Here is a 26,680-nt window from a genome sequence, read left to right on the forward strand (position 1 = left end):
TGCGCAGTATCATCAGTTCATCGGTTCTCAATTCGGACGCGTCCGACAGAAACGATTCTCGGTTGAGTGTACTGATGATCCGAAAACCGATGCAACCGGTTCTTGACTCGAGAACGAGAATCGCTCTAACCGGCATGTGCTGCAGTTCAGTATCATCAGCTGCTCTACTCGTGTTCATGTTCTGTTTACTACAAACTCAATTTGTGAATGTCATCATTAACTATAAATACAGTACAGATATCTCATAAATCATCCCTTATTCCTATTAAACATAAGAGTCTTTAGAGTCTTAATTATTGTCCAACTTCCCTGAAAACCCATTTGGCCTATACATTATATACAATATACAGATTGGAAACATCAATCTAAAAAAATAATAATAAAAAAATCAAAATAAAATATAGTTACTTTATCACACTTTCCGATGTTTAACAAAATACTTACAAAATTACACGCATGCGCAGTATCATCAGTTCATCGGTTCTCAATTCGGACGCGTCCGACAGAAACGATTCTCGGTTGAGTGTACTGGTGATCCGAACACCGAAGCAACCGGTTCTTGACTCGAGAACGAGAATCAGCTCATCGGTTCTCAAATCGGACGCGTCCGACAGAAACGATTCTCGGTTGAGTGTACTGGTGATCCGAACACCGAAGCAACCGGTTCTTGACTCGAGAACGAGAACTGCTCCAGCAGTGGGCGTGTTTGTTCATTATCTGGCTCGGCTCGGTGTTCATCTTCAGTTCGGTCTTCACAGCATTTCATTCAGTGTACTGTTTGAGTAAATGGATTACCCCGGGATATTGGTTTATTCTGACTCAGAGGGAGTGTCAGTCACGTTAAAAAAGTTAACAGCTTAAGTATTTTGTGGATTTATGCTTATTGGAGACGTGAACCGTTTCAAACGATTCAGTTCGATTTGGTGAACTGGTTCAACCGGTTCACTAAGAAGAACCGGTTAAATTGAACGATTCGTTCACGAATCGGCCATCACTACTGTGAATCACTCCGGGAAAACAACACGAATTGAACAACAGCGTCCCGGAATAATTCATCTTCTTACATGATGACTGTTGAGTGAACACTACATGAGCGCCATCAGCTCCTCTCTCGGACACACTGCGCTGTTTTCTGCGGACACAGTCACACCCCCCAGAGTTCTGTCAGTCACTTATGAGAACTGCCTGATTGACTGAGTGTGTGAGTGTGTGTGGTCCTCAGGGATGTGTCATGGCATCGGTTCGGGTGGCTGTGAGGGTCCGGCCCATGAACAGACGGTGAGTGGCTCTTAAAAACACAAATAAACCCATAATAAACAAATACTTGAACATGTCCTCGTGAATAATGTCGCAACAGCTGCGTAGTGAAATGCATAAACGTGAAATACACGCAAAATATTCGCATTAAGCATGTATTTATATAATCTGTGTATTTGGAAAGTTGTCATGACGCAGGTCAGATACGAACCTGGCTGTCTCTGAGCTCACAGTTACCCACTGCGCCATGGCTCTGACTGCATCATAGACACACGTCCATAATGCTGTCTGTTTAGTTAGCTATGTGTGATTTACTACTGGAGTCTAATTAAAACACCCAAAAGTGAACCTAAATGAATGAAACCTACATTTTTATTTAATTTTGTTTGTCCATTTTAGTCCCTTTTGTCCTGACAATGTTGTTTTTTTGGATCCTGGACCAAATATTTATCATCATAATATTATACATTTTAAATTTAATTATTATTATTATATTACTAGGTATTATAATTTGTTATATTTATATTATCAGTAGTAATAATAGCAATGAGAATACATTTAAAATCACAGTAATGTGAATAAAATAATAATATACAACTGTTATAATTATTTTTTGCTTTTAATTTGCAGCATATAATGGTTTTAATGAATGTTTAACAGTAATGTGAATGTCATCATGAAATCAACCTTTGTGTATATATTCAGCATGTAGCTAATGTAGCTTGTCTGTTTAAACATGATACCATATGTTTCTGGGGATATATGCAGCTTATGCTTTCCGAAACATCTCCTGATCCCAGGGATTTTCAAGAAAAACATTTGATTTTCACGAAAAATGAATTGTAATGAAAAACACGTGTGATCTCAATCTGCTTTCATCTTTAAACAGCTCATAAAAGCATCAGGTCGAAAATAGATGCCTAGTTTGATCTGTTGATTGGTCTAAATTAAATCGTCTCCCTCGAGAGTAAATGCTCATGGAGTTACAGTGTGTGTGACTAATAAATGAAGTGCATCAATATATATTTTATTCATGTATTATTGATTTCTGGCACAGGGAGAAAGACCTGTCTGCCAAATGCATCATCGAAATGGAAGGCAACAAAACCACCATCACCAACTTAAAAGTATGTTGCATTGAATGTCTCTAAATGAAAGCGTTCCACAGATGAAATGACCATTTCTGATCTAATTCTTGTGCTATTGTTGTATCAGATACCAGATGGAGTGACTGGAGACTCTGTTAGGGAGAGAGCAAAGACTTTCACATATGATTTCTCTTACGACTCCTCGGACTGTAAAAACGGCAGCTTTGTCTCACAAGAGAAGGTCAGTGCAAATATGAACAGCGCAGACTCTCTAATGAAGATTGCATATGTTTTGTCATTAGCAGTCGGTCATTTGTTAAGTAGCTGTAAGATATGTATTTGCTCTTAAATTGCTAGATAAAAAAAAGAATAAGAACTATTAATATAATGATTATTAAAAAAAAGTTAAACAGAGACTTGAGTTGTGAATTTACTAAAGCAGAAAGCAAGAACTGTTAAAAAATAAATTCGATCAACTTTTTAGCGATTAAAGTTAGACGCTTTAAATAAACAAATGCATAAATACAAATAAATATTGTCTTAATGTTCGCTTGCTCGCAAGATTAAGTTTAACTACATTCTTTTAATGGCTATATAAATATCTTCATGCTTTCCACAATGCAATATCGTTCAAATATAGTGTGAACATTTGATGATAATTAGAGCATGTTTGTAGAGGAGCTATTTATTTTATTTAAAAACTCCTGCACTTTTTGTGTATAATAAAGTGATCCGATCCTCTTAGCGTTTGTGTTCAGAAGGGTTTGTTACTCAATGCTCAGACGTAATAACAATTTTGTGTGTTGTGTTAGATAGTAAAAACTGAAATATCGCAATTTTAATCAGTGCAATTGAGCTCATATCTTGACTTTATGATTAACTTGGATCTTTTTCAGTTTGGCTGTGCTCTTGTGCATATATAAATACTCTGATGTCACATGCATGGTGTGTGTGTGTGTGTGATTTCAGGTGTTTAAGGATCTGGGCACTGATGTGTTAAAGGCAGCATTTGAAGGATATAATGCCTGCATCTTTGCCTATGGCCAGACTGGATCGGGGAAGTCGCACACCATGATGGGCATCCCTGTAAGCCTTTTTATTAATACAGGTGTTTTCTTTTAGCAAAATCACAGTTGAGGCTTGTTCTGTAATTTCAAACATACTTTAGTGAATCTCTGATACGGTTGGTTCATCACCATCGACTGCTTGTAGCTGAATATTGGCTCTGAACCAAGATTTGCTGTGCCGCAGGGTGACGTCGGGCTGATCCCACGGATCTGTGAAGGACTATTCAGCCAAATTTCAGGAATGATTCGGAGAGATGAAGCCTCTTTCCGTACAGAAGTCAGGTGAGTGAAAATCCTGCAGTATTCGAGAGCTAGAGAATGATAGTATGCATAATCTGAAAAAAAAAACCTTCATTTTTTGCACAGCTATTTGGAGATTTACAATGAACGTGTGCGGGACTTGTTAAGGAGAAAGATGGCAAAGACGTATAACCTCAGAGTCAGAGAGCATCCTAAAGAGGGACCCTATGTAGAAGGTAAGAGCCTGACTTCAAATAATAAGTACAGTAAATAATGTTAAGTTAATATTGCAATATTTACTCATTATTAACTTAATCTTGCAGTAATTAGTCATTTAGTAAATATCACAATATAATGTAAACATTAAGGTAATAAAGTAATATTAAATAAATATTACCAGTGGATATTGCAATATTACATAAATGTTGAGTAAATATTGCAATATTTATTACATTTATATTTACTTACTTGCAATATTGTGTAAACATTATTTAAATATTGTAATATAAAGTAAACATTGTAATATTAAGTATCAGTGAATATTACAGTATTACGTAAATATTAAGTAAATAATAAAATATTTACTTAATTTTACAGTATTTACTTATAATTTACTTAATCTAAATGATAATCATAATTAATCTAATCTAATCTTAATCTAATTTATCCTACATGACAGGTAAAAATTGATCGCCTGAATGCACTGTAAGTCGCTTTGGATAAAAGCGTCTGCTAAATGCATAAATTTAATTTTAATTTTTAAATTTAATCTTGCAGTATTTACTAATTCAATACATTTTGCGATATTATGTAAATATTATGCAAATATTGCTATATTGAGTAAATCTAGCAATATTATGTAAACATTCTATACATATTTTAAGTAAATATTGCAGTATTATTTAAACATGAAATAAATATTATGCAAACATTAAATGTTCCAAAACACTTTGATGTTGCATTTAAAGGTGTCTGCATGTGTAAGTTCTTATAAACAGTTCCTCTTTGATCTCAGACCTGTCGAAGCACCTCGTGCAAAACTATAGTGATGTGGAGGAGCTGATGGAGGCGGGAAACATCAACCGCACGACTGCCAGCACCGGCATGAACGACGCAAGCAGCCGCTCACACGCCATCTTCACCATCAACTTCACACAGGTGATTGTAAAGCATTACAGATGTGTAACACTGTGTTAATGCGGATTTGCAAGAGCGGAACCAGCTGAGGAATCCATGATGGAAAAATACTTTTACTAGGAATGCAGTTTGTTATTATTGTTGTTTGTTCTCAGGCTAAGTTTGATGCTGAGATGCCGAGTGAGACGGTCAGTAAGATTCACCTGGTGGACCTGGCAGGAAGTGAGAGGGCCGATGCCACAGGAGCCACTGGTGTCCGGCTCAAAGAGGGCGGCAATATCAACAAATCACTGGTCACTCTGGGAAATGTCATCTCTGCTTTAGGTGAGAGATGCTGTTGTGCTCTGCCAGACTTCTTATTGTCTTGTTGCATTTCCTTAAATTCCTTTAAAACGTTTGTGTAGAGAGTGTATTGCTCTCAGTTTTCTGACAGCTCCTTCTGTCTCTGTAGCTGATCTGTCACAGGAAGGAGGCAGCAGTCATTTGAAGAAGAAGCAGGTGTTTGTTCCTTACAGAGACTCAGTGCTCACGTGGCTCCTGAAGGACAGTCTGGGAGGAAACTCAAAGACCATCATGATCGCTAGTGAGTGAGGAAACATGTGACACTCATGTGCTGTTTTGGCTGGATCTATGAAGTCACATAACACTTATGGAATTCGTACAGAAAAAATGCATTCAGTTTTACGTGATGGTTAAACCACTTTTTTATTCGTTTTTACTTAATGGAGCAATACTTTTAGAGTCATTAAATTGTTTTTTATTGAAAATGTAATCTATGGAGTGCAATATAACATGAATACAGAGATTACATGTCTAGAAACCAGAAAGTAAGTTGATTTTTGAAATATTTAAAAATAAACAATTTTGTCATTTTAGAAGTGATGTTTTGCTGTAAGATTTTGGTTAAAGGAATATCATGCATGTGAGATCTTAAACATTTTTGTTCAGCTATTTCGCCTGCGGACGTCAACTACGGCGAGACGCTGAGCACGCTGCGGTATGCAAACCGTGCCAAAAACATCATCAACAAACCCACGATTAATGAAGATTCCAACGTTAGACTCATACGAGAACTGCGGGCGGAGATCGCTCGGCTGAAAGCGCTGCTCGCTCAGGGAAATCAGGTCTGAACGACAATTTGACAATTGTTGTTTATCCTAAAATATGATATGCCTTTTCAGCCTAAGTATAATAATCTTGTAAACCTGTTTTCTTTTATAAGTTTTAGTTTTAATAGATTTTTTCACTAGAGTTGCTTTACAGCTGAAATTAATTCTGCAATATTGACAGTTATTGAACTGAATTGAATCAATATTGAAGAGAGCAAGGACACTTACTCTTGTCTTCTGTTGAGCTGCTTCTAGTTGCAGTTTGAACTTGTTTCATAATTGAACTTTACACAGTTATTGAATTAATCTGAATCAACACTATTATTGAATTAGACTCATGTTTGAGAAAATTTGCACCGTTGATTCTGTTATTTTTCTGTTTATTACTTTTTGAAGCAATCTATATTGCATAAAGCACTGTGTAAATAAAGGTGACTTGACTTCTATGTTGTGTGATTTTCAGATAGCGCTGCTCGATTCCCCCACAGCGTTAAGTATGGAGGAGGAACTGCACCATAATGAGGCCAGGGTAACATACACCCTTTCATTATCACATAACAGCAGGGATTTGTTTGCAAAATGTTTGCTAATAAATGCTATATGAAATTCCAGAGATGAGTTTTGATGTTGGTTATGGCACACAGCCGTCTGCGTGTTTTTCTGTCGCAGGTGTTGGAGCTGACCAAGGAATGGACAAACAAATGGAACGAAACACAGAACATCCTGAAGGTTTGTTGCCGTCTGTCAGACCAGCGTCTTATTTTTATTTCTATCACCTCATTCACAGAGCCAGGCCTTGAGTGTGTGTGTTTTGGCATGTGTGTTGAACAGGAGGAAACTCTGGCTCTGAGGAAGGAGGGAATCGGAGTGATCCTGGACTCACAGCTGCCTCATCTCATTGGGATTGATGATGATCTGCTCAGCACCGGCATCATTCTCTATCATTTGAAGGTAATGAACATACGCAGTGTTCATCACAGTACACGTTTTTTGTTTGGTGTGATTGTATTATATTCGTTTACTGTAGCGCATGATTGGTTTGTGTGTGTTTGCAGGAGGGAAGGACATACGTTGGCCGTGATGATGCCACTAATGAACAGGACATCAGTGAGTTTATTGACAGAACTGACTCTCACCATCTGTTCAGTTATTGTTTGATTCAGTCCCAATACACAAACTCGGTAATAAGAATAAGCTTTTATAATGGCATCATTTATTCACCAACTTATTTCAACTTATTTCTAGATCGATTAAATGTGAAGTAAAAAAAAGTAGTTTTTTTTTGCTTTAATTTTGATGATTAGAGCTTACAGCTTATGCAAGTCAAAAATCCAGTATCTTAAAATATAAGAATATTTCCTAAGATCAATCACAAAAAAAAAAGGATTTGAAAAACAGAAAAGCACAAACTCCAGCATCAGTGATGTGTGGCATGAAGCCTTCAGCTCGTCTGTATTGTTGGATCCACTTGTTTCTGTTTCGGAAGTGGTTTTGGCACTGTGGGCCGGTGTCCTGCTGGAAAATGAAATCAGCATCTCCATAAAGCTTTTCAGCAGATGGAAACATAAAGTGCTCCAGAATCTCCTGGTAGAGGGCTGCATTGACTTTGGACTTGATAAAACAAAATGGACCAACACCAACAGACGTCATGGCACCCCAAATCATCACTGACTTCAGAAACGTCAAACTGGACTTCAAGCAGCTTGGATTCTGTGCCTCAGTCTTCCTCCAGACTTCAGACTATGATTTCGAAATGGAATGCAAAATGTACTTTTATTTGAAAAGAGGACTTTGGACCACTGAGCAACAGTTCAGTTCTTTTTCTCCTTATCCCAGGAGAAATGCTTCTGAAGTTGTTTCCGTTTCAGAAGTGGATGGTAGCTCTTTTCCTGAAGATGTCTGATCGTAATGACTCTTGATGCACTGACTCCAGCTTCAGTCCACTACCAAGTGTTTGAATCGGCTTTACTTGACATATTCTCAAGGTTGAATCATCTCTGTTGCTGGTGCACCTTTTCTTTCCCAATTTCTTCCTTTCAGTCAACTTTGCATTTAAAATGCTTTGATACAGCACTCTGTGAACAGCCAGCCCTTTCAGAAATGACCTTCTGTGACTTACCCTCTTTGTGGAGGGTATCAGTGATCGTCTTCTGGACCATTTCCAAGTCAGCAGTCTTCCCCAGTGTTGTGTTTTCAAAGAACAAGAGAAAAATGGAATTTAAGGAAACTCAAATGTAAATATTCTAATATTTTGGAATACTGGATTTTTTACTTATATGAGCTGCAAGCTCTTATCATCAAAATGAAAAAAAAGTTGATGTATTAAATCTTGAATATGTGAAAGTTTCACTTTTTGAAATAAGTTACACAAAAAAATTTTTTTTTTAGATATTTTTTTGGACATTTAGTTGTGATGTTTGATAAAATGTATTATATTAATGTTTGTGTTAATCATTTTTATAATTTTACTGGTAGTTAAATTGAGTACAATGATATAAATAATCAGGATTAATCATGTAATTATGTTTTCTCACAAAACGTGTCTCTTTGATTGCATTTTTAAGGTCAATTCTCCTTCCTGTCAGTACAATTTAAATTCCATGCAACCTCATGTGTATGATGATGCATTTATGGGTAATTGAGTAAAGGAAGAATACATTTAGTCTGATCTATTTCTTTGAATTAATATTGAAATTACAATTCTTCATACTGTTTGTTTTTTTAATTTGAATTTGGATGGCCATTTTCAGTTCAATTTCAACTTAAATTTCAAAATCAATTCCAACTCAAGAACTGAATTTGCATTGAAAACCTTGCCTGACCCTAACCCAGATTTTGCAAGTACTATCAGTCATAAAGATGTTTTCTCTCTTTCTCTTCGCAGTTCTTCATGGTCTGGGTCTGGAGAGTGAGCACTGTCTGATAGAGAACCAGAATGGGACGGTCACTCTGATTCCTCTGAACGACGCTCAGTGTTCAGTCAATGGAGTTCAGATCACTGAGCCCTGTCCGCTCAACCAAGGTCACACATATACCTTTCTACAAAAATCTCATCTCTTTTTTTTTTACTGAATAAGCAATATGAATGCAGTTTTATGCAAAGCTGATGTTTCCCATTTATTAACCCGTAGATTTATTTGTACATCTTGTGTTTCTCAGGTGCGGTCATTCTCCTCGGCAGGACCAACATGTTCAGATTCAATCATCCCAAAGAGGCGGCTAAACTTCGAGAAAAGAGAAAGGTGAGAGGAAATTCACACGTGAAGCTTCAGTATCAAACACATGACATGTTTGTTAATTTATCTGCTCTTCCTGTTCCCCAGAGCGGCCTCCTCACCAGTCTGAGCTTATCCATGTCTGATCTGTCCAATTCCTGTGAAAACCTCTCTACAGTCATGCTGTATAACCCTGGGTGAGCCTCGGTGTGTGTGTGTGTGTGACAGAGCGAGTGGTTTCTTCCTCCCCACGCTGCCTCCTCTTCCTCAGCCCTCGTCCCTCTCTTCCTTCCCAGGAGCCATCCTCCTCTCTCTTCATGCATTAAAACACAGACAGATCCTTCCCAAAAACAGACAATAGGGATGCTCCATTATCAGTGACCATATTGGTGTCGACCAGTGTACAACAAAGCAGTAGTAGTTTTCTGAATTTATCAATTGGACAAATATACAATAATGACCACACTAATAATTTCAGTTGTGAAAGGCAGATCATAGTTAAATTTAGTATATACACCACCATTAAAAAAGTTTTTTTTGTCAGAAAAAATGCATTAAATTAATCAAACGTGACAGTAAAGATATTTAGAATGTAACAAAATAGTTACATTTAATTAAAATAAATGTTTCTTGAGCAGCAAATCAGTATATTAAAATGATTTCTGAAGGAACATGTGACACTGAAGACTGGAGTAATGATGCTGAAAATACAGCTTGCATTTTAAAATATGCAATTATTTGAATTAAAATCAGTTATTTTAAATTGTAATAAAATTTTGCAATATTAATGTATTTTTGATTGAATAAAAGCAGCTTCGGTCACTTATTTCAAAACAGTAAAACAATCTTACTGGAACTTTTGAACCTAATTTAAAGAAACCTTTAAATCTAATTTATAGCCCGTGGTTTGTTTTAATAATATTAGTTTTTACAATTTAAACAATTAATTTTTTTCTGTCACAGGCTTTAAGTGTGCTGAACAGATTTCCATCATTTTTGCTGTACATTGTAAAATATTAATTCCTAAATCTGAGTATGTTTACTGGTAGGTTTTAGGTTTACATAAAAAAAAAAAAAATCTTAACCAAATAGGTTTATAGTATGAGATATAACATTTATTATATTCATGCATCCCTTATAAACAACCAAATGCATGATGGCTTTTTCCATTGTCACATTAATAGAAGAATGCACAGTTTTCTAAAGGTTTGTTGGGAAGGTTTGGGTCTGTGATCACGCATGTGGAAACTGATTGGCCTGTAAAAGCCTTGCCATCCTGGGCAGTGACCTGCTACACCAACTTCATGTCATGAGTCAACACCAAACACTCAACTTAGTGAATTTTTTATTTTATTTTATTTTAAATGAGTTAAAGTTGTTCACACAAGAGTTGTCATTATTTATTCTTTAAAATTATCCTTAAAAATGATCATTTGTGCAGCAGCATTTGGTAACATTTCCTTTTTCTGAACTTCTTCATGGCAGTCTCTTCACTGAAAAGGGTCCCATCTTTCTCAGGTAGAACCCAAGCACAGCTAGTGTTCTCATGTTAACCGTTGTGGTTTTCTATACATACTCATTTCAGTATTTGTAAGTTCAATCTCTCCGTTTCTCATTCATCATGCTTGTGAGAAGCACTTCATCATCATCATAACACTTTAGTTGAACGCGTGTCTCCATCTCTTTTATTCAAAGTTGTGTATTTTGCAGCACTTGCTTATAGTTGCAACGCATGCTCAGTGCTCGTAATAATGCAGACCCTCGTCCCATGCACTGCTGTGAGTTTGCTGTGGTTTGTGTGTGTGTGTGTGTGTGTGTTTTAAAGGTGGAAACTAATTGTCTTATATGTTCCAGACTGGAGTTTGAAAGGCAGCAAAGAGAAGAACTGGAAAAACTGGAAATTAAAAGGTGTGTCATGTGACTTATCAAATATTAGTATAGATGCAAATACTTGTGAAACATGCAGTTGAGGTAAAGCAGTCTTGTCCACTAATTTACATTTAGGATTTAATCTAAATCAGCTTATGCAAATACACAATATTATCCAAAGCAAGCTTGGTATAATATTATAATATTATAATCTAATATGTGACCCTGGACCACAAAACCAGTTATAAGGGTCTTTGTTTTTAATTTGAGGTTTATACATCATCTAAAAAACTGAAGAAATATTCTTTACATTGATGTTTGTTATTATAGGACAATATTTGGCTTAGATACAATTATTTGGATATCTGATGGTGCAAAAAATGCCTTTAAAGTCGTCTAAATGAATGCTTAGCAATGCATATTACTTATCAAAAATTTGTTTTTTATCTATTTAAATTAGGAAATGTACAAAATGTACAAAGTATCTTCATGCAACATGAAGCCATTCATTAGGATATCCAATGGTGTCCCTATAGCATTTGATATCCTAATGATTTTTGACATAAAATACAAATGTTTAATTTTGACCTATACTATGTAATGTTGGCTATTGCTACAAATATACTCATGCTACTTATGACTGCTTTTGTGCTCCTTTAATAATAATAATTAATGCATCAATTTAAAATGACTTGGACCTAACCACAATTCTCTCCTTTGTTTTGTTGCTGGTCCAGGCGGCTGATAAAGGAGATGGAGGAGAAGCAGAAGTGTGAGAAGGCGGAGCTTGAGCGCATGCAGCAGGAGGTGGAGTCTCAGAGGAAGGAGTCTGAGCAGGTGCAGCTGCGCATCCGCAGACAGGAGGAGAGCCTGCACAGACGCAGTCAGGACATCGAGAGCCGCCTCCGAGACTTGATCGCTGAGAAAGAGAGATTTCAGGTCAGCAAGCAGTCCCTTTTAACGGTTGTCAGTCACCATCAAAATCAATGATATTTCATTGTCTTAATGCTGTGATAGTTCTGTTTTTCTTTTTCTTTCCTGTGCTGATAAAATCATACATTTATTTCTGCACAGTAGTTTATACTAGGGTTTGTTTTTCTGGGAAACCTTCTTTGGACACTTTCTATGCTACTGTCTGTTGTGTGCAGGAGGAGAGACACCGAGAGCAGAAGGAACAGGAAGAGCAGAAGCAGAGGAGACTGCAGCCGGAGCAGAAGCTGAAGGAGGAGGAGGAGGAAAAGACTCAGGCCCATCCAGAGCGAGCTGAACAAAACGAGCTCTTTCGTGAGCTGGAGCGACTCAAACGAGAACGTGAGGAGCAGGCCGTCAAACTCCAGCTGGAACGCAGGTGAAAATGTCATTTATCTGTTCTTAACACTTGACATAGAAAATATGATGAGTCTCAATAATACATATTAGTGTGAAATCAATCCAGAGTGCTGGAATAACTTGCAACAATTGTTTTATTTAAATGTACAAATTATTGTGAAATATTTTGTTTTACTTTACAATAATAAAACAAATAATTATATTATTAGAAAAAATTATTTAATTGGAATTAAAAACTTTTTTTTTTAATTAAAATTGTTTATTTTTTATTACATTTGAATAATTAAAATAAATACTCTGTTACTTAAAAAATGTAAATTATATATATATATATATATAGATAGATAGATAGATAGTTAAAATAATGCTAATTTAAATTATCAATAATAATTATTAATAAAATAATTTAACGTAATTATTATTATAGATTTATTAAAACAAATTAATATTCAGTATACATACGTCCATATATATATATATATATATATATATATATATATATATTAGTGCTGTCAATCGATTAAAAAAAATTAACTAATTAATCGCACAATTTTTTAAAATTAATCGCGATTAATCGCGATTAATCGCAATTAAAAGACTGAAACTTTTTGGATATGTAAATGTAAAATGTAAATAATTAATGTAAACTCAAGACAAAGAAACTATTTAAATTCAAAATATGATTGTTTATTGGAATTTTTGTTTAACTTGTAACACAGATTTTCTCATGTAAACAACATACCTGCAATAAACCATCAATATCCTCCAAATTAACTGTTGGCTTGAAAGCCATATTTATTACAGAAATAAAAACACAGGCATGTAAGTATCATTTGAATTTCAAAACAATCAATGCCAATAATAGACAAAAATGATTTCCATGTTGAATTCTAAGTGGACTGCAAAAAAATTCCAAAGTATAGTCATTGCCAGTGCTTTAAGTGGGCCGGTATGCACCGGTACTCAGTACCGCCACTTCCAAATATAGCTCTTGAGCGTACCGCCACCTCTCCGTGCGCCCAGAACGTGCTTGTAGCTTACCGGTACGCTCATTTGGACATCTGTTTTAATAGAGGTTTTAATCTTTCACCTGCACTGCCGATTTTCAGAGCGCCCTTCACAATGCAAGCTTCCTAATTCATCCCACCCAGAGCAGAAACTACATTACCCATTCACCCTTAAGTTATACAAGTGAATAGCGCATGTGTCGCTTTTCCCACTGTTAGTGTCAACAACTCAACGTGGCCGGAGAAGGTGTGTGAAACTCGTTGTGAGTTATACTAAAGCAAAATCTTGAGTATTTATTGTCTGATAAACATTAAAAACTGTCTGCGGAGGTTGAGTCGTCCTGCAGCCCCCGCTGGATGTTCATTGGCTGCAGCATCTTTTTTCTAAGTTCTAAAAAAATACCGTAGACGGCAAGGCACAAATTTAGATATTCATTTATCTAATTAATCTATAGCCTATGCACAAAGACAATATGATCTTTTTGTCCCCTTTTCGTTTTAAAGCTTGATGAAGAGAGAGAGCGCAAGTTGCTGCAGCTGAGGAGGACAGTGATGCACGCGTACAGGAGTGATTGACAGTTCGCGGCACTGTGTACAAAAATACTCCGCTACACAATTATTTCGTTTATTTTCGTTTAAGCTTATTAACGTTAGCGTTACAGAAAGGTCTGATTTACGCACTGTTACAGTCATTGTTTTTTTTGTTTTTTAAACAATGACATTTGAGTTCATGATTTTAATGTTGCTGTTTCTTGTGGCAGACTAAATGAAGAGTAATGTTTCTTGTGGCAGACTGAAGAGTAATCCGGCAGAGTTTTATACTGAAACTTTCCGTCCAAAAGTCCTTCCTTGGTCTTATCCATATTTCTTTGCACGTTGAACACACATAGGCCACAACTGGAAATAAAAAAAACTGCAACCGCGTTAATTGCGTTATTTTTTTTTAACGCGTTAAATATTTCAAATTAATCGAATGCGTTAACGCGCTAATTTTGACAGCACTAATATATATATATATATATATATATATATATACTTTTTTTATATACTTTTTTTTTTTACCATTTTGGTTGACGGAGACACAGGAAGTGTCCTCATAAACCATGTTTATGTACCAGTACACACACATTATTCAACTTATTTTATATCTATATCTATGTACATATAAGCCTTTTGTAATTGTGTGTGTATATATACATGTACGTATGTATACTGTATATGTATTTATTTTAATAAATCTATAATAATTATGAAAAATGATTTTATTAATAATTATTATTGTTAATTTAAATTAGCATTTTATATATATATATATATATATATATATATATATATATGAGATTATAATATAATTATTATAAATATATTTAGACATGCTTATATATTAATATCTGTATGGAGATAGAGCTGTATGTGTCAAGATGAATGTCAATGTGTCAAGACCCGTGTCAAGATGAATGTCTTGAACTTCCAGGCGTCTGGAGGAGCGAGAGAAGGAGCAGCTGAGTCTGGTTGGGCGTCTGGAGGAGCAGCTGAGGGAGCGCAGCGAGGAGGCGGCCGCCCTGCTCGCACCAGATGAGGCACGGAGACTGGAAGAGGAGAGGAGGACGCTCACCGAGCTCAGGGAGGAGCTGCTCAGAGCCAAGGAGGCGCGGATCGATGGAGAGGAGGAGGACGGGGAGGAGGCCCGGAGGAGCGCCCAGGCACGCTATGAACATTTCAAGCAGATGCAGGTGGAGGAGCTGAGTTTGCTGGAAGAGTCACTGATCCAGCAGAAGGAGCGACTGGAGCGGGAGGTGACCCATGAGCGCACGTCACTCGGCCGGCTGATGCACACGTACAAGGACAAACAGAGACAGGTACACGGCTCCTTGTGTCAGAAGCACACTTAAAACTGAAGAAAACTGAGCTTGTGTGTGTGTATCCTCTGCACTTAAATAATATTGTGGTGTTGTCATATTTTTATTCAGAATGTACCAAGTTAGAAGAAACAATCTTTTGAGATGATTACTTTTAGTGAATCTGTAACATACAGCGTATTCTGATTAACAAACAAATGACTCTTCTGAGATTATTAATTTTAGTGAATCAAAAACATAGAAGGATGGGTGTAGTCTGATTCAGAAACACATGATTCTTTTGATATGATTCTTTTTAGTGAATCAAAACATGATGCAGAATGACCTGTGTTGGCCAGTTCAAGAACAAAAGACTCTATTAAACAGGTTCTTTATAGTGAATCTGAAACACACAACAGAACTGGAGTATTTCTGATTCACAAACAAATGAGTTTTTTTGAGATGATTCTTTTAAGTTAATTTAAAAAATGATGCAGCACAAACTGTGTAGTCCAATTCAAGAACAATTTACTCTTTTGATATTATTTAGTTAATTGAACCATAAAACAGCAGGACCTGTTTAGGTTTTAAATGGTCCTTTTTAGTGAATCTATAACATTTAGTGAATAAGAGAAACTGAATAACTTAAAGCGTTAGCAAAGAGAGAATTTATTTCAAATGTGAGAAAAATGGACATTATAACTGAAAGTGACATAATGGAATCGATATGAGAAGGAATATCAAATCAAATTGAATCAAGTCTCTGGTGATTCACTCGCAGGTCAGTGATCGGATGGAGCGTGGTGTTCAGGACGTGTCCTCTCTGGGTCAGGAGGAGGGTCTGATCCAGCAGGCCGAGCACAGTCTGCAGTTTAAAGAGAGACAGCTCCAATCTCTCTGTGAGAAACACCTCCCTGCTGTCTCAGAGGAGCGCCAGAGAGCCATCGAGCTCCTGGACAGAGTTAGAGGAGGGACAGGGTCTCCTGCTTTGGACAGAAGTCCAGAAGATATGGACAAAGAGCTGGACGAGACCCTGTATCAGGTAACACTCTGTTCAGTCAGATGGGCTCTTCCTCTCTAAGTGGACGAGATTTGGATTAGTAGTAGCATCTTAAGCCGCGTTTCCACCGCAGGAACTTTACCCAGGAACTAGGGACTTTGGGCCGGTATTCTCGGTGTGTTTCCACCGCAGGAACCAGGATCTAAATAAAGTTCAGGGTAAAATAATGCCCCTCAGAAAGTCCCTGCTGGCGAGGTGGTACTTTTTCAAAGTTCCGGGAACTTTCGGGGGCGGGACTTGAGCGCTAAACATCCTGATTGGTTGAGTTCAGGCAGCATTGGTTGAGTTCTACCACCATTTATTCGGATCATTTTCAAAATATTACTGTTATTGTGTCATGAAATGTAATTTTAAAAGTATTTCAGGCGAGAATGTAGTTGTTTAAAACTCAAATCTGTGGTTTATTTATAAAGACAGTGAGCTCCACATGATCAGCGGGAGCTCAGTGATCATCTATCTGACGAGAAGCAGCCTCACCTCGGCTAGACCTTCTGATATGTGCCGCTGGCTCTGATGTCTCTTTAGTGGTTAAACATAACATATAATTCAGCTGCGGGGTAAATCTAACAGATAATCTTTGGTCTGTATTCAATTTATCTATATGTTAAAATGAAAATAAAAAAAGGTAATTTATATAATGTTTCGTTTCATTGTAATGGCAGTATAATATATACACATATCCCTGAACTAAGTACATTTCTGCAGCTGTTATTATGTTCAGAAAGCAACAGGTCTGGGGGGGAAAAGTTCCTGGTACAAATGTTCTGGGTAATTTCGGTGGAAACGTGGCATTACAAGTACTTATGCACCCTGCTTTTACCCAAGGTTCATACACAGTTTGTAAAAGTATGGAAACGTATGAATTTCCAGGTCTGGAAAAGTATGGAAAAAAAGAAAGAAGAGTATGAAAAATCATTTGCATTTTCAGACTTTTGCCACTATTTAGTTTTCTATAACAGAAATAATAATATAATAAATAAACTAAATTTATCATACAAGAAGTCTTTTCTTGGCAGCTTTTTAGTGATTCTTTAGTGATTGGCAAACATGTCTGAATGAGTTCAAGGTGCATGATGCAATGATGATATGAAATGCTTTCTCTGCAGGTAGAGAAGGAGCTGGAGGAGAAGGAGGAGCGTTTGTGTCAGTACAGCGCGAGCACAGAGCAGCTGCAGCAGCTCCAGCAGTCGTACCAGTTCACAGCAAACGTGGCCCGTCAGGAGGAGAAGGTCCGCAGGAAGGAGAAGGAGATCCTGGAGTGGAAGGAGAGACAGCAGCGGGAGGCTCTGGAGCAGGCGGTCGCACGCTTGGAGAAGAGACACTCCGCTTACCGCAGGAGCCTCAGTCTGGAGCCGGACGCCGAAGCGCCTCGAAAGAGGTCACAGAGCACTTCCAGGCTTACAGGAACACAAGACCTGGACCGGGACAGGTGTGTGGTCTTTTTTTAGGAGGACACTAGCACAGGGGCTCCTCTTGTGATGGACCCTTTTGATAAATATAAAGGCAGCCGGACATTTTTATGAAAAAATACTGTTTGAGATCATGATTAAGGTATGGTTATATGGTTATGTGGTCATTTAATATACTAAGTGCTCACTTCAAAAGCCCTAATGTAGTTAAATAAATGAATATAAAACCTATACAGATCTATACAAATGTGATGAATGTGATAAACCTAGAGTCGCTCTGCCTTGTCTTCTCTTGTTTCTCAGGATGGAGCGAGAGATCGCGCAGCTGAAGCAGAGGATCAGTGAGAGCGAAGGAAGCGTGCGGAGTCTCAGTGTGAGCGGGGAAGAAAAAACCAGTGTGAACCAGTCCCCCGTCAGCCCCATACAGACCCTCCCGACTGTGCTGTCTATAGGAGACGAGAGGTACACACACCACAGCTGCCGTCGTGGATGCAGCTTGAAATAAAGATTTTGTCCGTGCATAATTAAATTGGCTGAACTGGTCATTTCACACGCAGGGTTAAAGCGTTTATTGAAGAAGAGGTGCAGCGGAGGATGCAGAACCTGAATCTTCTGAACCGGGAGAATAACAACACACTCTCACTGTCTTCAGACTCACTGCAGGTATAACATTACACACACAGACAACATCATATCAAACCCGTCTACATGCATATATCCAGAAACATTCACGGCATTTGATATAAATAGAGTGCATTGTAAATAGAGTTCTGCTTTTTAAAACATAGGAACATATCAGTGTTGTCATTGTTAATGAATGTTGTTAAATGTCCCTTACAGACCCTCCCGTTAATTGAATTCTTAATTAAACTAACAAAATCTTTAACTGAATTAAAGCTGAAATAAAATATGAATATTAAATATATATATGTCTATATAAAATTAATATAAATTAAAGCTAAAAACAAACACACATAATGCTATATGATATTATAATGATATTAGTCAAATTAAAATAAAATCTGAAAATGTAAAAAAAATAAAAGCTAATTAAAAATTTGAACAAATATTATACTATATAAATAATAATAATAAAAAATGTTACATGTCATCTTGGAATATTTTTTTTACTTCTACTTCATTATTTACCACTTTGTTTCTTCAGAAAATCTAGTAATTTCTTCTAGTGTAACAGAAGAGTTATATTATTAACCAATAATAAACTATTATAACCAGTAAAATTATATTATTTTCCACTAAATATTCTGTCTCACTCAAGAATGCTTTACCGTACAGAAGTGAAATATGTTTTTTCATTTTCTTTAAACATAATGTGCTTATCATCATTATACTACTATAAACACATACATGTTATTGTAAAATTCATTTCCTCTTTGGATTGAATGCAAACTATTGGTTTAACTGAATCTGCTCATTTATTTATTGGTACTTTCTGTGCTGATTTTAGCTGAAAGCGCAATTAAATTAGCCAAATGGTTTTCTGAGAGATTCTAATGTGGGCTCGCTTAAGAGGAGAAACGGTTTAATGTTACCCTAGTCATGCACAGGAGGCACATTAAAACCCACAGAATTGTTTTTGGCATCAACAAAATTGTTTAACTCTGCAGGAGGAGGATCAGGATAGTGAGGGTAGCTCTGTGAGATTGACAGATGAGGTAAGCACAGGCCTCAGCCAATCAGCACCAGCTGAGCGCACAGTGATTTGCATGATCCCGCCTTAACTTGCACAGCTCTCACAATCTCTGATCTCAGTAGATTGGGTCTTTCCTCTATGGTTTTTCTTCTTTGGAAGCATGCAGCCTCCCCACCGATATCTTGCATAGATCCATTTCTCCTTTTGCTGCAATCAAACTATTTTTTTTGCAACCTCACTAATGGGAAATGACAAATAAGTGCTTGCTTGACCCCCTAAAATCAGCTGCGAGTAATTGAGACTGTTAAAGTTGTGTTAATCTCTCAGGACAGCGATAAAAAACGCATCGATCAGCGCAAACTGAAATACGAGGTACTGTTTTGTATGTTTACGAAATGCTTTTTTCATTAGTTCTTCAGTTGAGGATGTTTTCTGACCAGAATTTCCCATCTTTCCACAGCGGCTGGTGGCGATTCCCCTGGATCCCAGTCCAGAGAGTCTTAAAGATCCGGTGAAGATCAGTATTCCCCGTTACGTCCTGTGTGGTCAGGGAAAAGATGAACACTTTGAGTTCGAAGTCAAGGTTTGTCTGCATTTTATCCAATCACTGCGTTATCTGTGAGAACTACTTAACTTGACCGTGTGGTGACCACCAGTAAAAAAAGAAAAAAGTGTCTGATTGCTCATCTTTGATGTTTTTGTCCTGTGTTCAGATCACTGTTTTGGATGAAACGTGGACGGTGTTCAGAAGATACAGTCGTTTTCGGGAGATGCACAAATCTCTGAAGCTGAAATATCCAGAGGTATGACTTGTATGTACACACAGAAACAACTGAGGCGCAACTAGTTAAACATGACGCTAGTTACACAAAGATTATGGGTTCGATTCCAAGAGAATGCACAAACTAGTGAAATGTATCAGAATGCATTGTAAGTTGATAAATGCATAAATGTTAACATTCCACATAATATTAATTCATGTAAGTTTTGAAATATTTGTATTTTTTTTAATTATTAATTTCACCCCAAAATATATAATTTTTGCTTTATTTACATACAATTAAAATTCATTCATGCATAAAGTTGCTCATGCATAAATGTAAAATTCATCAAAATCACTCATGTAACCTGTTAATTTTTCAGTATGTTTTTTTTAAATACTCTGTTTATAAATATTTCACCCCAAAAAACACCATCAAATAAGTTTTGATCAATTTCATGCAAATTATCATGATTTTATTTAGTTTTTTTGGTCCCACTTAATTTTGTGGTGAAATGTGAGCTGGATATGTTTTTGTGAGATTCACCCAACTATTGCATATTAGATGTCTAAAATTTCAAATCTTATTTTAGCTCGCGGCTTTGGTCTTCCCTCCCAAAAAGATTTTTGGAAACCGAGACGAGAGAATGGTTGCGGAGCGCCGGAATCTGCTGGAGGTAATCAGATGTGTTTCCAATCCATCGTTTTTAAACGTGACACTTCTGAAGATGCTGATGATGTCATGGTGTTTTCCCAGCAATACCTGCGCAACTTCTTCCGTGTGATGATGTCACCCTCCTCCTCTTCTCCTCTGAGAACAGACGAGTTCGGACTGCACCTCTCGAAACACGCCGTGTGCAGCATCTCTCCTTTCTTTAAGAAGGGAGTGTTTGACTACAGCAGTCACGGGACGGGCTGATACACACACACACACAAACACCCCAGTACAAAAAAACACTTATTTACATAAACACAAACTGAGACATTTCACCTAAAAATTATATTGTGCATAAAGAAAATCAAGCCTGATTTTGTAACCAAAAAGATTTTTGCATTACGACATTATTTTCATGGCAATTTTGATAATTTTTCCAAATCAAATTCTTGTAGTATTATACATTTTGAGTTTTTGTTTATTAGGTTTTGCGTAGATGTGGTTCTCATAGTAATACAGAGTTTAAAATCTTTTATTATTATTATTATTATTATAAGAAAAGTAACATACATTTCAAATAAACAAAAACCTGTAGAACAACAATACCGCCATGATGGATAAATTCCTACAAATTAAAATAAATATTATTTTTGCCATGAAAATAATATCATAATGGAAAAAATACTATGAATACAAAAAAAGCTTTTTTTCTTTATATGTTGAGGTGAAATATGACCTCGATTCTGACACTAATGAACTCGCTCAGGAAAGTTTGAAATCGAGCAGGAATCGTAGAGTGACTTGAAATAGAGAAAAAAAAATGGAAGAGAAGGATCCAGAGTAGATGTAAATAATTGAGTTGTGCCTTGCTGGCATTAATTGAGCTTTAAACGCTTCAAAGAATAGGAAATCTGGACTTCATCTGACAACAGATGGTCACTGAAACCTGCTCCAAACGTATTGTGTTTACATCGAGGACCACAAAGCCTTTTTCTGTGGACTGACAGGACGTCCTGTAGCTGCTACTTGGCTTTGTGATTCACTTTAAATCATGTTTACGTTGCTGCGTATAATGTATCTCTACTACTTTAGACTGGATTCAGATGAAGTAATATGAACGGCAGCCTGTTATTGGCTCCAGATTAAATAAATTGGAGCAAATCTGTACTAATATCCATGATACTCAGGCTAACATTGAGAAGTTTTGTTGTTATTATTATTTATAACCACTAAATAGCACATGAAGTGTGAGCTAATGTCTTCCAGAAAAAAAAAAGAGAATGCTTTTGATTCAAAATGACTGTCGTACTCAACGTCCTGGTTGCAGTCTGAGCAGAATATGCTGTAATAACATGTTCACTGACAGATATTGAACTCTTGATGATTCATTTTCAGCACTATGAAGCCATATGTATATGTAAATGTACTGTAGACTTGATCTGTACAGGTGAGGAAAGGCATATACTGCTATATTAGCCGTTAAACACAAGAACGCTTGTTTTCTCTAAAAGAGTACCGAGAGGAAGATGTATACATTTTTAAAACACTATTTTCATTTGATTTCTGAGAACTGAATGTAATAATTTGTGAGTATCATGATTTTGTAACTCGGTTTTAGAGAGTAACAAGAATTGTTTCGCACCGTATTATTATCATTGTTTATTTATGTTGGAGTACATTGTCAAAGACGCTTTGTTGAAGCAACATTCGTGTGTATTCATGTTCATGCAAGTAAAGCAGATGATCCAGAGTTGATCTGAGGATTCTTCCTGTCCTAGGATTTTTCATTGGTTTTCTGATGGTGGGTCTGAAGTGTGCCTATTTTTGACAGATCAGCAAACGAGACATTCGCCGAACCCCTTTTAGCAGGTTTCGCCTGTAAAATCATCACAAGATGGCAAAGTCAGAATCTCCCTACAATTCCACTTTTGGAGGAATGTGATTGGCTGTGCTTTGTTCCATGCTTGACCAATGAAAATGCAACAGACCTGAGACTCATGAGGCTTCCAGCCAATCATGTAGAGGATCTGAAATGTAGCTGGAACTGAACCGTCTTCATTGCCATACATCTCTAGAAGAAATCAAATTAACAGAAAAACACAATTTCTAGGACCATCAGGTAAACCAAACACATTTTAATGTCTGTACATCAGTCCTTCTCAACTTTTTTGACTCCAAGGTTGCAAAGACCATAAAATAAAGTATCCTTGTAGAAATAATTTAAATCAATACCACTGAAATGTATATTGTCATAACATTCATTTTAAACAAGTATTTAATTTAAATATAACATGCATTGAAGTACATCGTTAAAAGAAGTAAAATTTTACCATAACCACTATTCCACATATAATTCTTGTTGTAGAAAATATTAAATATGTGATCAAATAAATGCAATGGAAATTTAAATTGTCAGATTGACTTCAAATGTTCAATTCGATGCAGTTTGCGTTCTCACCTTTATAAATGGCGGCTGCCGCCAGTATAGTGTCTCTGTGTAGAAGTGACTTCCTGTTCCACGCACAGTTGCTTTCACCCATACCTGAAGCACATGAATAAACTAAACACATTCTCCTTCTCATAACGTAACCTTAGACACCCAGTTTAAAGAGCTTGCCTTGTAAGTCACTCATGACCTCCAGCATACCAGGATAATGGACCTGGACTTCATCGATGTCCTGAATGACGACACAAAAGCGCCTCGGTGTAGTCACAGATAATTCAACTCAAAACATAAATCGTTGTAATCAAACGCTGATCAAGTCATACCACAGTGAGCATGTTGAAGCCGGCCTGTCCCAGCAGGTTGCCCAGATCTGTGACGGCCGTGTAGGGTGAGATATGAGGTGCAAAGCCGCCCTCCCTCTCCAGCTCGGCCAATTGCAGAGAGCATCGCAGCTCGTACAGCGTCTCGCCGCCGACCATTGCTCCGATGAACACGCCGTCCGGCTTCAACACCTGGTGGATCTGAATCACAAAAACAGGCTATTTTGTGTTATTCATAATGTGCGACAGCACTGCACACTTGGTTTGATCCTCATACCTGTCTAAAAGCTCCAGGAAGGTCGTTGATCCAGTGCAAACTGAGGAGAGAAATACGGCTTTATAAATGACAGTCGATTTCTTTAAATTCCCCATCATGCACTGGGGCAGTACTGTACCTCAGGCTGCTGAGCACTAGGTCAAATGTATTCTCTTTAAATGGCAGGAACTCCTCATCTGCCAAAACACACTGAGTAGGTATCTCACATTTCTTCCTATTTCTCTGAAGAACAAGGAAGAGAAAGAAGTTTCATCAAGGTAGCATTTGTCTGATCAGAAATATGATTAACTTTATTTCAAAATTTTAAATAACTGGTTTCTATTTGCTTATATTTTTAAGTGTAATTTAATTCTGTGATAGTAAAACGTGGTGGTAAATGTCTTTAGCGTCACATCAGAAATCACTCTAATATGTTGTTTTGAGAGATATTTCTTGTTCCATATCAATGTACACATTTTTGTTGTTTTATCGTTGTATCAATGTTGAAACCAGTTGTCAATATTTTTTGTGGAAACCATATTGCAAGTTCAAAAGAACAGCATTTATTTGAAATAAAAATCTTTTGCAACATTAGAAATGTCTTCAGTGACTTTTTCTCAATTTAATGCATTCTTAAGCAATAAAAGTATTCATTTCTTTAAAAAAAAATAAAAAAGTCCTACTGAACCCAAAAGTTTGAATGGGCATAACTAAAGCCATTCATGAATTTTTTACGGTTTATGTCGCAGCTGTGCATTAGTATAATAAAGACATGTTAAGTCTCTTACCAGGGAAGAGTCTGAAATGTCTGTTAAAAAGAGACGTTCAACAATGTCCTGAGAAGAGAGAGAATAGGAATTATTTACTTTCTTCTGCAGAACACAAAAACAGATGATTTAAAGAATGTTCACACTGCTCTTTTTCATTGTAAATGTACATCCTCTCAAGCTTCTAGTATTTGAATAAAAAAATACAATTATAGAAAAAGAGCTTGTCTGTTTTCGCTTAATGTGTACATTCATCAAAAAAAATACCTCATTATGTATCACAACATGAATGTAAGCACCTAAAGGCCAATTTTTTTTAAGCGAACTATTCACACTATTGTTATGAACGGCTGTACCTTATTCAAATGCTCTGCGATGTGACTCTTCCCACATCCTACATCCAGAGCCAGAGGGAACGTCCTGCAATCACATTCAGGGATCGGTTATTATTTACTCACCCTCATGCTATTCAAAACCACATGACTGTATTTATTCTTGTGAAAGCAAACAGGATATATTATTAAGAATGTCAGATTTGCTGTTACAGTGAAAGCAGATGGGGATGGAATTGTTGAGCTCTCAAAACTCTAGCACTCTCTATTCTAATTCTATTCTTAAAAAAAACCAACACTGGCTTCTCTATTCTTTTTTGTATTCTATCTGTTTGTTTTCTTTTTATTTATCATACAATTAACAAAAAGCTAACAAAAAAGTGTGTTGGGGGTACTCCAACACTAGCTTGCTCTATTCTTTTTCTATCTGTTTTTTAAATTTATTATAGAATTGTAAAGCGTTAGGCTAACTGTGATTGTTATAGCCTTGCATATCATTGCTCTTTTGTTGATATTGATAGCTTCCATTGTCCTCATTTGTAAGTCGCTTTGAATAAAAGCGTCTACAAAATTACTACATGTAAATGCAAAATTAAAAAAATAATACTTAAATTTGTCTGTTCATTACACATATCTATCAAATGACTTCAGAAACTTGAAATATAGCACACAAGTATTACGGACTACTTTCATGATGCTCTTTCACAGCTCAACAGTCCCAGTCACCATTCATTTCTATTGTATGGTAAACAGTAGTGCTGTCAAACGAAAAAAAAAAGTTTTGGTTTACATAATATATGTATGTGTACTGTGTACATTTATTATGTATATATAAATGCACACACATACAGTATATATTTTGAAAATATTTACATTTACACATTTAAATATTTATATTATTATATTTTATTAGATATTTAATATATTTGTTTTCTTAAATATATATACATGCATGTGTATATTTATTATGTATGCATTTATATATACATAATAAATATACACAGTACACACACATATATTATTGTAAACAAAAACTTTTATCTTGGATGCCATCAATCGCGATTAATCGTTTGACAAACTGACCGCACTAGTAAACAGCAGACTGGATATTCAGTTTTTCTACTCCACAAAACAAAGTAAAGTCATACAGAGTTGAAACTAAGAGACACAGACAGTGAGTAAATCGATTTTTTGTTTTTTTGTCAGAACTGTTTCTTTAAGAACTAGTGTCAGGATGATTAAAAGGTATTTTAATACGCGGGCAGTGACCTTGAGACGTCGTAAACTCTGTCTGCTAATCTGCTCCCCACCTGCAAACACAACGAAAGCAGAAGTTTATTGACAAAGCTTCAGTTCTCCGGGAAACAGTAATACACCACCTCACCTCGTCTCGGAGGTAATCGTATTTGTCGCTGTCTAGTAAAGATGAAGCCCATTGCTTCTGGCTTCGCTTCATGCTCCTGTCAAACACGTTTATAGCGCCTCCCTGAGAGGAGAGACCCCTCCATCCCCTCCACAGACATCGCAGAGACCGGAGGCTTTTCACACTGACACTCATGCTTCCGTGCTAGTTCTCATTATAACGCATAATGTGTATAGTAACTCTTTCAAACACAATCTTCTGGTGTTTGCCTCTACACGGAGATCATTTCTGCGCCGCACAACAGAGACTGTGTCTGAGCTAAACTCTGGCCTGGATCAGCTCCGGTGACTGGAACACGGACTGGAGTCAGACATTCACCAAAACAATAACAACCTGTATTATAACTAACATTGATCAAGTTATATTAAAACAGATGTACAAAGATAGTTCAACCAACAGCAATTCAGCAAATAAATAAATAAAAAATTAGGTTTCTAATTAC

The 26,680-nt window shown here is 36.6% G+C and overlaps 2 protein-coding genes across 5 annotated transcripts; one reads left to right on the forward strand and one right to left on the reverse strand.

The window, feature by feature from the left end:
• The first annotated feature begins 979 nt into the window (after window positions 1-979).
• On the forward strand, window positions 980-22,444 carry LOC113044000 (kinesin-like protein KIF16B). Of its 3 annotated transcripts, XM_026203568.1 has the most exons (32): window positions 980-1,278; window positions 2,315-2,384; window positions 2,473-2,586; window positions 3,315-3,431; window positions 3,597-3,694; window positions 3,779-3,888; window positions 4,668-4,810; window positions 4,945-5,113; window positions 5,241-5,372; window positions 5,738-5,913; window positions 6,362-6,427; window positions 6,568-6,627; window positions 6,730-6,849; window positions 6,954-7,005; window positions 8,783-8,920; window positions 9,058-9,140; window positions 9,222-9,310; window positions 10,599-10,631; window positions 10,968-11,021; window positions 11,720-11,921; window positions 12,131-12,330; window positions 14,793-15,177; window positions 15,938-16,198; window positions 17,323-17,645; window positions 17,929-18,087; window positions 18,183-18,288; window positions 19,254-19,301; window positions 19,607-19,651; window positions 19,740-19,862; window positions 19,993-20,082; window positions 20,633-20,716; window positions 20,797-22,444. In XM_026203568.1, exons 1-32 carry the CDS (start codon window positions 1,232-1,234, stop codon window positions 20,956-20,958), a joined length of 4,059 nt encoding a protein of 1,352 aa, XP_026059353.1. In that variant the 5' UTR covers window positions 980-1,231; the 3' UTR covers window positions 20,959-22,444. The 3 variants fall into 3 exon arrangements, with proteins under 3 accessions (XP_026059353.1, XP_026059355.1, XP_026059356.1); XM_026203570.1 differs by lacking the exon at window positions 10,599-10,631; XM_026203571.1 differs by lacking the exons at window positions 19,254-19,301; window positions 19,607-19,651.
• On the reverse strand, window positions 22,339-26,634 carry LOC113044002 (arginine-hydroxylase NDUFAF5, mitochondrial). Of its 2 annotated transcripts, none has more exons than XM_026203574.1 (11): window positions 26,200-26,634; window positions 26,085-26,125; window positions 24,840-24,903; window positions 24,505-24,552; window positions 23,856-23,959; window positions 23,738-23,777; window positions 23,464-23,679; window positions 23,312-23,372; window positions 23,153-23,236; window positions 22,683-22,765; window positions 22,339-22,570 (listed from the first exon to the last, which is right to left on the reverse strand). In XM_026203574.1, exons 1-11 carry the CDS (start codon window positions 26,371-26,373, stop codon window positions 22,469-22,471), a joined length of 1,017 nt encoding a protein of 338 aa, XP_026059359.1. In that variant the 5' UTR covers window positions 26,374-26,634; the 3' UTR covers window positions 22,339-22,468. The 2 variants fall into 2 exon arrangements, with proteins under 2 accessions (XP_026059359.1, XP_026059360.1); XM_026203575.1 differs by having other exon boundaries at window positions 23,464-23,661; window positions 26,200-26,618.
• Window positions 26,635-26,680: the final 46 nt, after the last annotated feature.

The sequence above is a fragment of the Carassius auratus genome, chromosome 26 (genome assembly GCF_003368295.1).
Source record: "Carassius auratus strain Wakin chromosome 26, ASM336829v1, whole genome shotgun sequence".
NCBI classification, from domain to species: domain Eukaryota; kingdom Metazoa; phylum Chordata; class Actinopteri; order Cypriniformes; family Cyprinidae; genus Carassius; species Carassius auratus.

What these genes read in the sequence shown, in the direction of transcription:
- LOC113044000 (XM_026203568.1), top strand. Translation starts at nt 1,232, where the DNA reads ATGGCATCGGTTCGGGTGGCTGTGAGGGTCCGGCCCATGAACAGACG. An exon ending in ACACCATGATGGGCATCCCT is followed by an intron (nt 3,432 to 3,596) that starts GTAAGCCTTTTT and finishes GCTGTGCCGCAG; the next exon opens with GGTGACGTCGGGCTGATCCC. An exon ending in GTCATGCTGTATAACCCTGG is followed by an intron (nt 9,311 to 10,598) that starts GTGAGCCTCGGT and finishes TCTTCATGGCAG; the next exon opens with TCTCTTCACTGAAAAGGGTC.
- LOC113044002 (XM_026203574.1), bottom strand. Translation starts at nt 26,373, where the DNA reads ATGAGTGTCAGTGTGAAAAGCCTCCGGTCTCTGCGATGTCTGTGGAGG. An exon ending in AGAGTTTACGACGTCTCAAG is followed by an intron (nt 24,904 to 26,084) that starts GTCACTGCCCGC and finishes ATGTGATTGCAG; the next exon opens with GACGTTCCCTCTGGCTCTGG. An exon ending in CTAGTGCTCAGCAGCCTGAG is followed by an intron (nt 23,778 to 23,855) that starts GTACAGTACTGC and finishes TTCTCTCCTCAG; the next exon opens with TTTGCACTGGATCAACGACC.